This window comes from Schistocerca nitens, chromosome 8 (assembly GCF_023898315.1).
Source record: "Schistocerca nitens isolate TAMUIC-IGC-003100 chromosome 8, iqSchNite1.1, whole genome shotgun sequence".
In the NCBI taxonomy this organism is placed as follows: domain Eukaryota; kingdom Metazoa; phylum Arthropoda; class Insecta; order Orthoptera; family Acrididae; genus Schistocerca; species Schistocerca nitens.
The window spans coordinates 61,895,269-61,910,008 of NC_064621.1; the positions used below are offsets into that span (position 1 = coordinate 61,895,269).

General features: G+C 41.8%; 1 protein-coding gene across 2 annotated transcripts in view; it reads left to right on the forward strand.

Moving 5' to 3' along the window:
- Positions 1 to 14,740, forward strand: part of LOC126198441 (multidrug resistance protein homolog 49-like) — a 439,165-nt gene that overhangs the window by 243,629 nt on the left and 180,796 nt on the right. For both annotated transcript variants that reach the window (XM_049934764.1, XM_049934763.1), the window contains exon 10: positions 1,601 to 1,825. In XM_049934764.1, the coding sequence (XP_049790721.1) occupies positions 1,601 to 1,825 (225 nt within the window). The remainder of the gene's footprint in view (positions 1 to 1,600; positions 1,826 to 14,740) is intronic.

Genomic DNA, 14,740 nt, shown 5'->3' on the forward strand with positions numbered 1-14,740 from the left:
GTGTTCTTATTTCAATTTCCAGGAGTGTATTTCTGGCCATATCGATGTCGGAGATTTGATGTTTTATCAGATTCTTGATATTCATGGTACACTCTTGAAATGGTTCTACAGGAAAATCCCCACTTCATTGCTACCTCTGAAATGCTGCATCCCATCACTTGTGCGCTGACTATAACATCTCATACAAACACACTTTAATCTTGATAACCTGCCATTGTAGTAGCAGTAACGATCTAACAACTGCGCCAGACACTTGTTGTCATATATAGGCATTGCTGAGTGCAGTGCCGTTTTCTGCCTTTTATATATCTTTGAATTTGAATATGCATGTCCATACCAGTTTCTTTAGTGCTTCATAACAAAACTTATTCAATGAGTGTTTACAGCCTTCACGTTAATATAACGATTAAAGAACTAAGTCACTTTTGTAAACAAACACAACTTCATTCTACCACCAATGTGAAGACATTAACTTAGCTTAGTTCATGGATGGATAAACAACTTTTACTTCCACTATTGATAGCTTATGAATATTACCAGCTGTTGTTGTTGTGGTCTTCAGTCCTGAGACTGGTTTGATGCAGCTCTCCATGCTACTCTGTCCTGTGCAAGCTTCTTCATCTCCCAGTACCTACTGCAACCTACATCCTTCTGAATCTCCTTGGTGTATTCATATCTTGGTCTCCCTCTATGATTTTTACCCTCCACGCTGCCCTCCAATACTAAATTGGCGATCCCTTGATGCCTCAGAACATGTCCTGCCAACCGATCCCCTCTTCTAGTCAAGTTGTGCCACAAACGTCTCTTCTCCCCAATCCTATTCAATACCTCCTCATTAGTTATGTGATCTACCCATCTAATCTTCAGCATTCTTCTGTGACACCACATTTCAAAAGCTTCTATTCTCTTCTTGTCTAAACTATTTATCATCCATGTTTCACTTCCATACATGGCTACACTCCATACGAATACTTTCAGAAATGACTTCCTGACACATAAATCTATACTCAATGTTAACAAATTTCTCTTCTTCAAAAAGGCTTTCCTTGCCTTTGCCAGTCTACCAGCTACCAGCTATAGTACCATATTTAAAATTTCCCAATCTGAGCCTAATAAAACAAATCATGATGAAAAAAAGTAACATGCTATGACTTTCTTAGTAGTGTTTTATTAGTAAACAGCTTAAAGAGGAACAACGGAATTTTGGTTGATGTCACAAAGCCATTGTGTATCTGTATTATTACAGAATTTAAGGAACTGCATGTAAGTTCCTCAGATAAAATGCAGCTTGCAGGTAATTGCAGTACTGACAGTGAGAATAATCGTATTTGTTATCAGTATACTACAGACATATTTGACACTCTACATCATTATTTACATTTAATTATTTTTGTCCTCCAGTTTGAGTGTTCAGTAATCATGACATTTATACTATGCTCAAAGCTAAATTAGAAAGTTTTTACTGTGCTTGTTTGTGTAACCTGTTTTTCATTTGCTGAAAAATGCAACTTTTTGGAATAAACTTGTGAAATTGACTGTTTTTTCTTTATTATTTGCCTGTTAAGGGACTGTAAGTAGATGGTTGTTTTTCATTTCTTAGGTCTTGTTTGGAGTCCTTGCCGGTGCCGTTAATATGGGTATGGCTTCACCTCACTTGGAAGCCTTTGCAATGGCAAGGGGGTCGGCAGCAGCAATATTTAAAGTGCTAAATAGAAGACCAGAAATTGACAGTCTGAGTGAAGAGGGAAATTGTCCTGAGAAATGCAGTGGAGAGATTGAACTTAAAAATGTACATTTTCTGTACCCATCTCGTCCAGATGTGAAGGTAACAAATTGTGCAGTATAAAATAATAAATATTTTGCATTGAAAATATGTTTATTAACTATAGCTCTAATCTTTAAACAATGGGATTATCGAAGTTACATATCAGCCAGTAATATTTATTACACACCTGATGCAAACAGAAAGGACTTAAATACTTTCATTGCAAATAGTCATTGTTATGTATCCACTGTGACTGGATAGCTTCTATCAGTTTGCAAATATTACACACTGAAAAAATGGATTTAATAAATTTACAGACAAATATACATTGAAAAAAGTCTTAACTAACTAAGCACTCAGAGAAATAAATTCAAACGGGAAGTCAGAAAAATAGTCAGTTTGGAAACCAGAGGTTTCTTCATGTGGCAATAGAGAAGAAAGATTTGGAGGAATTTCAACAACCTGTGAATTAATTATGAGTCATCTACGGTCAGAAATAAGGGTACCAATTCGGAAGTTTGTTATCTTTTCAGTTATTTACATTTTTAATAGATCATATTAATGATAACTATTATGATGTGGAACCTGTCATTTGAATAAAAGTTGTACACACATCTTAAAAAGTACATGTATTGATGGTCTACTTTTTTTGACGCAAGAATTTCTTTATGTTATTGAAAAAAAATTATATGGAGATATAACTTTCACCCTCTGTCTGCATTGTGTTCTGAGTGTGGCTTTGTTGTCACAAAACTGCTTGCCTGATGCTGATAAGTATGCTGCAAGATGGTGTTCTGGGTGCTATATTTATCATCTGATTTTAAGAAAACTGTTTGGTGAAAAAAATTGTTTTGTTTATCTTTCAGTTTGATATTTTTGCCTGATAAAGGACTGAATTTCTTTTCATAGTTCAACATAGTTACTGTGCTGCCTCAGAGTAAGTAAATGATTGCATGAAATTTTAAAGAATTTGCAGATTTAAAAACACATTGCGTAAACTTCGTGTGTGGTTGATTTTAGTTCCTATGTTGCTGTGTGTGAAATGTAGATAACATATTGAAATTTTGCTTAAAATTAAGAGCATAATGATGTCTCAATTTGCTCTTGAGTTATTGATTTTTATATCCAGTGGACAGTCATGCAACGCACATCCAATTCTATTACTGCGCTTTGGGAATCACGTTTTCATAACAAAGTGTCATATTTTATCAACAGTTCAAGATATGAAATTGAGGTTTTTTACAAATGATAGCGCACAGAGGCATGCATGTTATAAATATTTGAAACTTTTTTATTCACTGAGATATTCAAGTAACTCCTCTGCAGCTGCAGCAGTAAGAGGATGGGTGTAATGGTGCCTGTGAACACAATAGTGCTTAAGGAAAACCCAGAGGCCACATTTCAATATGTCCTCAGCACCTGGGGAGTGTCAGAACATAAGAGTTAATTCATCCACAGCATTCAAAGAGTACATTAATGAAGCATCTTTTCATACATATGTATTTCACTCCTTTTCTGTGTTCAATATGTGTTCACCAGAAGGTAGTGCAAATCATTTTTGCTTCTAGTATTTGTGACTCTCTCTCTCTCTCTCTCTCTCTCTCTCTCTCCCTCCCTCCCTCTCCCCCCCCCCCCCTCTCGTCCCTCCCAGCCCCCACTCTCTCTCTTCAGTTTGATATGACTCACTCCTAGAACAACTTAGTTCAGCCACGTTTGTGCTTAGAATCATTGCAAATCTTTTGCTAGTTTTCATTCAATAGTGTCATATGGAATAACATTTTGGGATAAATGAAGAAAGTCTTCAGTGTTCAAAATCGTGCTGTAAGAATAATATGTGGTCCTCACCCAAGATCATCTTGTAAACATCTATTTAAGAAGTGGGGCATTCTGACTAATGCTTCACAGTATACATATTCCTCCATGAAGTTTGTTGTAAGCAATTTGCAGCAGTTAAAAAGGAACAATGATGTACATAATTACAGTACCAGAAGGAAAAATGACATTAATTACTCCACATTCAGGTTATCTTTAGCACAATAAGGGATGTACAATGCTGCTACTGATATTTTTGATCACTTATTTGTGGATGTAAAATGTCTGACAGACAACAAACTAAGATTTGAAAACAAATTGAAAAATTTTCTTTTTGACTACTTCTTCTATTCTGTAGAATAATTTCTATTATTGCAATGTATAAAAAGTCATGAGTAGCATATCTGTAGGTATAAAAAGAAAAACACTTATTAATATTCAGCATATACCTATACTTAGAAATTAATTTGCAGTGTGTATGTAAAATGACTTATTCCACATCATTACAATTTATCATGCAAAACAATCCATGGAACGGGAAACTAGATAGAAGCATTACTCTTCATCTTTGAGTGGCATTGTGTTACTCTCAAATTCAGTGGACTGTTAACAACCAATTCCACAAGTAAATAAATTTACTGTCAGAATGCTGTTAATATACTCAACAGCTTGATTACAGACCTATAATATATGCATGTATGAACCCTATGCACAAGTGTAATTACTTGCTTTAGAACAAAGAATGCCTTTTGTGTAAGTGAAGAGTTACCTTAAAATGTTATCCCATATGACATCAATAGATTAATGAATTTACTGATTTCTGTGTTCCTAATTTCAACAGTTATTCTTATGACAAAAGTAGCAGTATGTGTTTCCAATGTGCACACAAAAAAACTAGAATTTTCTATCTTGTATACTGTTTCTTGCTAGTGCCTTCAATTAATTTGGAATGGTGTATTTTTGAAGTATAAAACTGGAGGAGCTGTGGAATGTGTGGACAGCAATGTGTGAGCTACAGCTGGAACTGTCATGGGTTTAGGGCAGTAATTCTCATTGGATGTATAAGTGAAGAGCTTTTGGAGATATCAACCATATTGCTTGACAAATACTTTTGAAATTTGTGCTGATAGCAATAGCAGTGCACATGCTCCATGACAATTCTGTTCCTGGTGTCCAAGCTGGTTGAACCTGAAACTGCTAGCAGTGAGATTTTTGGAAAAAAATTAAGTGTGTATCAAAAGGATAGGCAAATGGCAAATGGAGGTAGTGTATTTGCTGGAGTAGACAGGAAACTCAAATTCACTGAGAAAGAAATTGAAGGTGCATGTGAGATTGGACAAGACTCAGTATCAGATGAGGGCATAAATTGATAATTGGGTCCTTCTGTCACCCACCATACTCATCTCCAGTTGTAACCAAAAATTTTAGACAGAACCTCAGTTCACTTGTACATAAGTTCTCCTATCATACTATAATCATCAGTGGAGACTTAACATCCAACAATTAATTGGGAAGTTAATTTTTGTTAGTTATGGGCATGATACGACATCCTGTGAAAAATTATTAAATGCCTTCTCTGAAAACTACCTACAACAGGTAGTTAGGAAACCCACTGACGATGGAATTATATTGGATCTAATGGCAACAAATAGACCTAATCTCTTTGAGGATGTCATGCCGAAACTGGTATCAGTGACCATCACACAGTTGTGGCAGTAATGATTACCAAAGTACAAAGGACAAGTAAAACAAGCAGGAAGATATCTATGTTCAGTAAACTAGATAAAAGAAATCAGTTGTGCCATATCTCAGTGAGGAACTGGAAACTTTCAGCACAGGGCAGGAGCATGTAGAGAAACTCTGGCTCAAGTTTAAAAGAATAGTTGACCATACACTTGATAGATATGTACCCAGTAGAAAAGTTAATAATGGGAGGGAACTTCGATGGTATATAGTCATTGTAAAGAAACTTCTAAAGAAACAGAGATTATAGTATAGTAGATTTAAAACAAAGACTAGTGTTTTATATAGATAGAGAATGATGAATGAAACATGTTTGGCATTCAAGAGAGAATGCGTGATGCCTTCAATGACTACCGTAGCAGAATATTGTTGGATGATATTTCACAAAACCCAAGGAAATTTTGGTCATATGTAAAGGCTGTTAGTGGCATCAAAGTTAGTGTCCAGTTCCTAGTGAATGTGACAGGAACTGAAGTCAAGAGTAGCAAAGCAAAAGCTGAAATGCTTAACTCTATTTTCAAATATACCTTTACATAGGAAAACCAAGGAGAATTGCTCCAATTTAATCCTTGTACCACTGAAAAAATGAATGAAATAAGTATTAAGTTCAGTGGTGTTGAGGAATGGCTGAAATCATCAAAATTGAATAAAGCTCCAGGGTTGACAGAATCTGAAGAAATGAATTAAAATTTGTGTCACAGCCAGTGTTTAAACCCGGGTATCCTTGCTCACTAGGCAGAACACCACTACAGCTGGGATTTGAACCCAGGTCTCCTTGCTTACTAAGCAGAAATGGGTAGTCCGTGAAGTAATGTTAGCCCTAGTGCTGCAGTGGTGTAATGGTTAGCATTCTTGCCTAGTAAGCAAGGTGTCTTGGGTTCGAATTGTGGCCATGGCACAAATTTTAATCCATGTCTTCAGACTATTATTATTCAAGGTGTATACACTCCAGGACAACTGGGAAATTCAGGAAAAACCCAGGAATGTTTTCATCTGGGAAAAACCCAGGAGTTTTTAAGAATTCCAGGAATTTTTCGTTGTTTTAGTTTTCAGTCAAATTTTTGTAGTTTTGACTGGTAAGACCTATATACTTAACAAATACTTTTACTTTAGCCTCTTACTGCAATATAATACTGCAGCAATAAAACGTACCCCCCTGAAGGTCCGGGGATTAGAATAGGCCCGATGTATTCCTGCCTGTCGTAAGAGGTGACTAAAAGGTGTCTCACATGTTTCAGCCTTTATGTGATGGTCACCTGTAGGGTTTGACCTCCATTTTTCAATATTTTCCCAAAGAGCAAGCCAATTGGGGAAGGGCACCTTACACGGTGCATCATGTCCATCATGCATTGAGATCTTTAGCCCACTTTCTTGTTGTCGCATTTCAGCTCTGCTCATTCTCCATCTCTTGGGCGAGGGCACCTTCCTGGTGTGTTTTCCACCATGCACTATGCAGTGTCGCTATCTGCATCGGCGATGACCATGGACTTCTTTGCACCTTATATCCAGCACGGTAGCCAGTCCATTGTCGTGGGCCCACCATGTACCCTGTTGGTTGTAGCCCCTTGACAACACAGGGATCGCTCTGCTGATGCCTGCGCCGTCAACTCACCATGTATGCCAAGTGACAGATGGCCATCCCCCTGGGGCATCGGGATTTCTGGCAATGGCCATCCTGCCAGGTAGCCTTTGCTGCAGCTGGGTGGCACCCATGGGGAGGGCTCCTGGTCGGAGTGGGTGGCATCAGGGCGGATGACACACGATGAAGTGTAGTCCATCATCTCTTGCTGGTGGTGATCCACCAACAGTCTCTAAGCATTCACGAGATCAATTCAACGCACAGGAGTACGGCCCCCAAATCGTTCCCCTCCATGGCCACACCATGGGAGGAACATCAGGCTAAGAATGGCAGCAGATCTTACTCGCCCCAGTACCTTGTATGTTCGAGAGATGATGGGGAATCTTTTATGATGTTGAAGCCTCAGTTTTTTGTTGAACATTTTGGGGAGGTGGAGGGCTTGACCAAAATGAGATTTGGCTCAGTCTTGGTCAAAACAGCATTCTCTGCCAAGTCACGGACATTACTTGCTTGTGACAAGCTAGAGGATGTTTCTGTAAGCATGACACCCCATACGAGCTTAAATATGGTTCAGGGTATCATATTTCACAGGGACCTTCTTCTGCAGTCTGACGATGAGCTGTGCGCCAATTTAGAGCAGCGAAGTGTACATTTCGTCTTGCATGTCCACAAGGATCCGAGGGTTAGTTAGGTTGCCACCCGTGCCTTAATCTTGGCCTTTGAGGGCGATACGTTGCCCTAGAAGGTCAAGGTGACGGTCTACCGCTGTGATGTAAAGCCCTATATCCCTCCCCCGATGCAGTGTTTTGAGTGCTGGAAGTTCGGCCATGTGTCTTTACGCTGTACTTCCAGTGTCACATGTCAAGATTGTGGATGCTGATCACATCCCAATACTCCATGTGCCCCACCTCCTATCTGTGTCAACTGTGGAGAGCACCATTCGTCTTGCTTGCCAGACTGCAGGATCTCCAGAAAGAAAGGAAAATCATGGAGTACAAGACCCCGGACCGACTGACCTACACTGAGGCTAAGAGAAAATTTGAACATCTGCATCCTGTACGTATGACATCATCTTACGCCACCACTACAACGGTTCTGGCACCATCAGCTCTGCCAACCCCAGTCATATCTCAGAGCTGGAAGACTGCACTTGCCCCATTGATGGTGGGGGCATTTCCCTCCCTGTTACTCCCGCACCATCTACTTCGGGAGCAACACCTGCCCCAACCAGATGGGTGCCTGTCTCCACTTCTAAGACGGAGAAGCGTAAGTCTTCTTCAACTTCTCTTGCTAGGAGGGGGTCCCTTGGGTCACTCTCTTCCCAGGTTTCTGCTAGTGAGCAAGAAGACATCCACCTGTGGCTGAAGAGCTCAAATGCAGCTGGTCGTAGGGCTCCACACTCCTCCTCACTCCTGGAGACTGAATCAGTGAAGTCTTCGCAGCCAGGGAAACCCAAGGAGTAGCGAGAGAAATCCAAAAAGAAGACTCCCTAAGACCAAGGAAATTGCAGTGGCACCCATACTACCGCTACCTACAAGCTCTGCATCTGAGGATGGGGTGGAGATTCTGGTGCCCGCTGAGGATGTAGATCTCGCCAGACCCTCAGACACAATGGATATAGACTGCTCAGGCAATAAGTTGGTGGCAGCAGGTGGCTCTGAGGTGTAAAGTGCCTCATTGAATGGTCCGTGCTTTCCCAGTCTCACGATGACTTCACCCTCCAGTGGAATTGCGGCAGTTTTCTCCACTGCTTGGCTGAGCTATGGCAACTGTTAAGCTTTACACTTGCTATCTGCATTGCCCACCAAGAAACCTGGTTCCCAACAATGCAGACCTCTTCCCTCCGTGCTAATAAGAGATATTAGAGGAACCATAGCGACTATGATTGAGTGTCAGGTGGAGTTTGCATTTATGTCCTAAACTCAGTCTGTAGTGAACTTGTGCCCCTTCAAACCACTCTTGAAGCTATGGCTGTCAGAATAAGGATGAAACAGGAAATAACTGTCTGCAATGTATATCTTCCACCAGATGGTGCAGTGCCCCTGAATATATTAGCTGCACTGATTGATCAATTCCCTAAACCTTTCCAACTTCTGGGAGATTTAAATGCCCATAACCCCTTGTGGGGTGGCACTGTGCTTACTGGCCGAGGCAGAGATGTCGAAACTTTACTGTCTCAGTTTCACCTCGGCCTCTTAAGTACTGGGGCTGCTACACATTTCAGTGTGGCTCATGGTAGTTACTCAGTCATTGATTTATCAATTTGCAGCCCAGGACTTCTCTCATCTATCCACTGGAGAGTACATGACAACCTGTGTGCTAGTGACCACTTCCCCGTCTTCCTGTCACTGCCCCGGCATCAGACCAACGCCTGCCCAGATGGGCTTTAAACAAGGTGGACTGGGAAACTTCCACCTCTGCTGTCACCGTTGATTCCCCCCCCCCCCCCCCCCCCCATGGTAACATCGATGTCATGGTTGAGCAGGTAACTACAATTGTTTGTGCAGCAGAAAATGTGATCCCTAGCTCTTTAGGGTGCCCAAGGCATAAGGCAGTCCCTTGGTGGTTGGCAGAAGTCGCTGAAGCAATTAAGGAGCATTGGCAAGCTCTACAGCAGCTTAAGCAGAACCCTTCCCTGGAGCACCTCATAGCCTTTAAACGGCACCGTGCCCGTGTTCGCCAACTTACCAAATGTCGGAAGCAGGAGTGTTGGGAGAGATACATCTCGACCATTGGGTGCAATATGTCACCTTCCCAAGTCTGGGCAAAGATTAAACATCTTTTCGGGTAACAGACTCCAACAGGTGCCCCGGTGTTAAGATAAATGGCGTGCTATCTACTGATGCAAACGCAATTGCCAAGCACTTAACTGAGCACTTTGTTTGAGCCTCTGCATCAGAGAATTAGCCCCAGCCTTTCGCACTCTCAAACGGTGGCTGGAAGGGACCACGTCCTCTCATTCACTACAAGCCACAGTGAATCTTATAACACCCCGTTTACAGAATGGCAGCTCCTCAGTGCCCTTGCACATTGGCCTGACACAGCTTCTAGGCCTGATCGGATCCACAGCCAGATGATTAAACATCTCTCATCTGGCTACAAGCAACATCTCCTCAACATCTTCAACCAGTTCTGGTGCGATGGCATCTTTCCATCACAATGACAGGAGAGCACCATTATTCCAGTGCTCAAAACTGGTAAAAACCCGCTTGATGTGGATAGCTATCATACCATCAGCCTCACCAACGTTCTTTGTAAGCTGCTGGAACATATGGTATGTCGGCGGTTGGGTTGGGCCCTGAAGTCACGTGGCTTGCTGGCTCCATGCCAGGGCAGCTTCCGCCAGGGTCGCTCTACCACTGACAATATTGTGTCCCTTGAGTCTGCCATCTGGACAGCCTTTTCCAGATGGCAACACCTGGTTGCCATCTTTTTTGATTTACCTAAAGCACACGACATGACCTGGCTACATAATTACCTTGCCACATTGTATGAGTGGGGTCTCCGGCGACCGCTCTCAATTTTTATCCAAAACTTCCTGTTGCTCCATACTTTCCATGTCCAAGTTGGTGCCTCCCATAGTTCCATCCATATCCAGGAGAATGGAGTCCTGCAGGGCTCTGTATTGAGTCTCTCTCCATTTTTAGTGGCCATTAACGGTCTAGCAGCAGCTGTCGGGCCCTCCATGTCACCTTCTCTGTATGCAGATGACTTCTGCATTTCGTACTGCTGCTCCAGTACTGGTGTTGCTGAGCGTCACCTAAAGGGAGCCATCCACAAGGCACAGTCATGGGCTCTAGCCCACAGCTTCCAGTTTTCAGCCGCAAAGTTTTGTGTCATGCACTTCTGTCAGCATCATACCATTCATTTGGACCCAGAGCTTTACCTTCATGATGATCCAGTCACTGTAGTGGAGTCATATCGATTCTTAGGACTGGTTTTAAATGCTTGATTGTCTTGGCTTCCTCATTTTCATTGGCTTAAGCAGAAGTGCTGGCAGCACCTCAATGCCCTCTGTTGCCTGAGCAACATCAATTGGGGTGCAGATTGCTCTACGCTGCTGCGGCTCTACAGAGCCCTTGTCCAATCCTGAATTGACTATGGGAGTGTGGTTTATGGCTCAGCAGTGCCCTCAGCGTGCATTTACTCGACCTTGTGCACCACTGCAGAGTTTGACTAGTGACAGGAGCTTTAAGGACGAGTCCCGTGACCAGCGTACTGGTGGAGGCTGGTGTCCCTCCATTGCAGATCAGACATGCACAACTGCTCACCAGTTATGCAGCACACATTACTAGTTCTCCTGAGCATCCGAATTGCCATCTCCTTTTCCTGCCCACAGCAGTCCATATCCCACAATGGTGGCCCAGGTCGAGGCTAATGATTGCAGTTTGCGTGCGGTCCCTTCTCTCTGAACTGGAGTCCTTCCCTTTACCACCTCTACTTGCGGTCCGTTCACATATACCTCCATGGTGTACGCCACGGCCACAGCTTCATCTGGATCTTTCACGTGGCCCTAAGGGCTCTGTTAACGCTGTGGCTCTCCACTGTCACTTCCTATCGATTCTTGACGTGTTCCGGGGCTCTGTAGTGGTTTATACTGATGGCTCAATGGCTGATGGTTGCGTTGGCTTTGCCTATGTTCATGGTGGCCATATCGAACAGCATTTCTTACCCAATGGCTGCAGTGTATTCACTGCAGAGCTGGTGGCCATTTCTCGTGCACTTCAGTATCTCCGTTCATGCCATGGGGAGTCTTTTCTTTTATGTACTGACTCTGAGCAGCCTGAAAATTATGCACCATTGCTACCCTCATCATCCTTTGGTAATGTACATCCAGGAGTCCATCTATGTCCTGGAATGATCCAGTTGTTCAGTGGTGTTTGTCTGGACCCCTGGTCATGTCGGAATCTCAGGAAATGATCTTACTGACAGAATGGCCAAACAGGCTACACGGTAACCATTTCTGAGATCGGCATCCCTGCAACTGACCTGTGTTCATTATTATGCCACAAGGTTTTTCATCTTTGGGAGACGGAATGGCAAAATCTCAGTACGCACAACAAACTGCAAGCCATTAAGTGGACCACGAATGTGTGGAATTCCTCGATGATGGCCTCTTGCAGGGGCTCTGTGGTTCTCTGCCGGCTCCGCATTTGCCATACCTGGGCGACCCAGGCTACCTCCCGCACCTTGAAGACCCACCTCAGTGTTGGTGCGGCGCTCAGTTGACAGTGGCACATATTCTTCTGCTCTGTCCTTCTTTGGCTGCCCTACGACTTCATCTTCAGTTGCCAGACTTGTTATCATTGATTTAAGCAGACACGACCTCGTCGGCTGATTTGATTTTATGTTTCATCCATGAGGGTGGGTTTTATCATTTGATCTGAGTTTTAGCACATGTTCTTTGTTCCTCTGTGTCCTCCACCCTAGTGCCTCTAGGGTGGAGATTTTAATGTGTTGCAGGGTGGCTGGATTTTCGTTTTTAGTTTCATGGTCGGGCAGCCACTGTAATTTGCTTCCTTGTTTTACTCTCTTCTAACTGTTTCTTGCAAATCTCTGTTGTTTTCTTGTCTTCTTTTGCTCCTTTTAGTGTTCATTGCCTTTCCTTCCTTCTTGTGGTCTTTCCTTTCTTTCTGTTTTATGTTATATGTCTCATCTGTTTTATTCTCAAACTTGTGGCATTTTTTTTTATTAGGAACAAGGGACCAATGACCTCGTAGTTTGGTCCCTTGCCCTCTCTTTTAAACCATCCAACCAATACAATGTAAATGAGGAAAAAATAAATAAATCTTAAGTTGCAAAGGAAATGCACCATTTACAGCAACAAAACACAGTGCAGACACAAGCATCTGCCAATGGTAAAATGTGTTGAAGGCTTTAGGATGAAGACTATGCAATACTTAATAACAACAAATTGCTTCCGATGGGTGTGATGTCACAACCGTTAACATTAGGTTCATTTGAGCAGTTACCAGCAGGCTTATATGCATGTGCAGTTGAGTCACGTATGAGCTATACCTTCTTCTGCCTCTGGCTACTTGAAGTTCGGCTGTTAGCTGTATCCATGCTAACTAGACATGGGCTGTATCAGCCGTAGCAGCAAGCAGCCAGATGCTACCCGGAAACATTGTTCCGGCACACCCAACCTGCAAGATTCGTGCATGCTTAGAGCAGTCTGAGTTGTAGTGGGATGAGGGGTAGTCTCCACGTGAACTGTGATTATGTTTAGTGATTTTGCTGTTTCCTGTTGGTTTACAGATCAGAAAAACAAAATGGTTTACTCTGACCATGAGCTATAAAGTGAACAAAAATATTCATATAATTATGGAAGGCTAAAATATGTTATTAGTCTCAGTTTTCTGATTTTATTTTATTACCAAGTTTTTGGCAGTCTGGTATTAATTGCCTTGCAGAACAAGGATCGATTTGCAAAAAAAAATATGGCTTTAATTAATCTTGTCCACAGAGGCAGTCAATTTATTTGAAGCACTATTGGCTAGGGTCAACTGTTTACAGAATTTCAAGTGCACGTTGTTATGTTTAGCAACTTATGGCATAATGCCATAGAACTAAATATGAGGTAATACAGTATTGGTACTTAAGAAAATTTGCATTCCAAAAACCACACTGAAAAGTTTAATATCAGCTTGGGGCCTACTTCTTTGTGAATCTGGACATATGAATATGCTCTTTTAAGCTGAATTACAGATTTAGTATGGTTTACGAAATGCCGGTGCTCTTGAAATATCTTCTGATGTCCTGATTCGTTTCTGACGTAATGTAAAATCTCTTAATGCCATACACACAAGTACATGTGGGCTACCTACCTCATCTTGGCTTCGCAGGCACTGTAACGGCGTTTTCTCGTGCTCTCTGACAACTGCTGAAACGAATTCTAATAGGTCGCAGGAAAATATTGCAATTGGTCATTTGAAAAGCATTACATTTCATTTTGTGCAATATGAGTTATGTTACATGTACAAAACTGCTTTGAATTTCTTAATTCACAGTGTTTGATTTTCATTTAAAACTTAATACTTGAGGGCCAGTCTCTTAGAAGAATTTCGAGCCCAGAAGACCAGATATTTACACCATTACTTAAAATATTACTGGCACATTTGTACGGTGTATCGAAGTGTAACACATGCAAAACAGACAAATATTATATGTGAAACCTTAGCTTTTCTTGTAGCTACACTATGTACATAAATTTAAACCATAGACTTTTCCTATTTGTGTGTTTGCGCTGCTTAACAGTGATGTCACTATAGGCTGACTACATCACATGTCCTATACTCTGAATCACTACTTTCCCATGTGAAATATCTTCCAAAAGACGAAAACCCTAATTTCGGAAACCATTTTTTGTTGTTGTGTTTACATGTTAATGTCTGAAGCGGATTTGTTAGCCCAGTTAACTACAACCCCTGGAAAACAGCAGATGTAGTTTATGATTTAGTCAGCACAATCGCTATTTCTCTTCAGTTAGACAAGGTGTAAATAGCTTCAGTCTAATATTTCTACTTATCCTTCACTGTACATTAAGCCACTCTGTCAATATTAGCCAAAATTTTTAAAACAAGACGAAACCTGACAGCCCAAGCATAGTTCAATACTGGCTGCATTTATACGTCAGCAAAAATTGATTGTGGAACTGGAAAACTGCTAATCAGAAGCAGATTTCCAGAATAAATTTTGAAGTGTTTATGTGACCACCCAGGAGCTGTATTGGGAAATCGGCTTACGAAATCAGGTTTTGGGAGCCCCAAGTAAATGCGATGAATATCTGCTTTCATCGACTGGCGAGATCACATGACATGAGCTATGATTGGCTTGCAAAA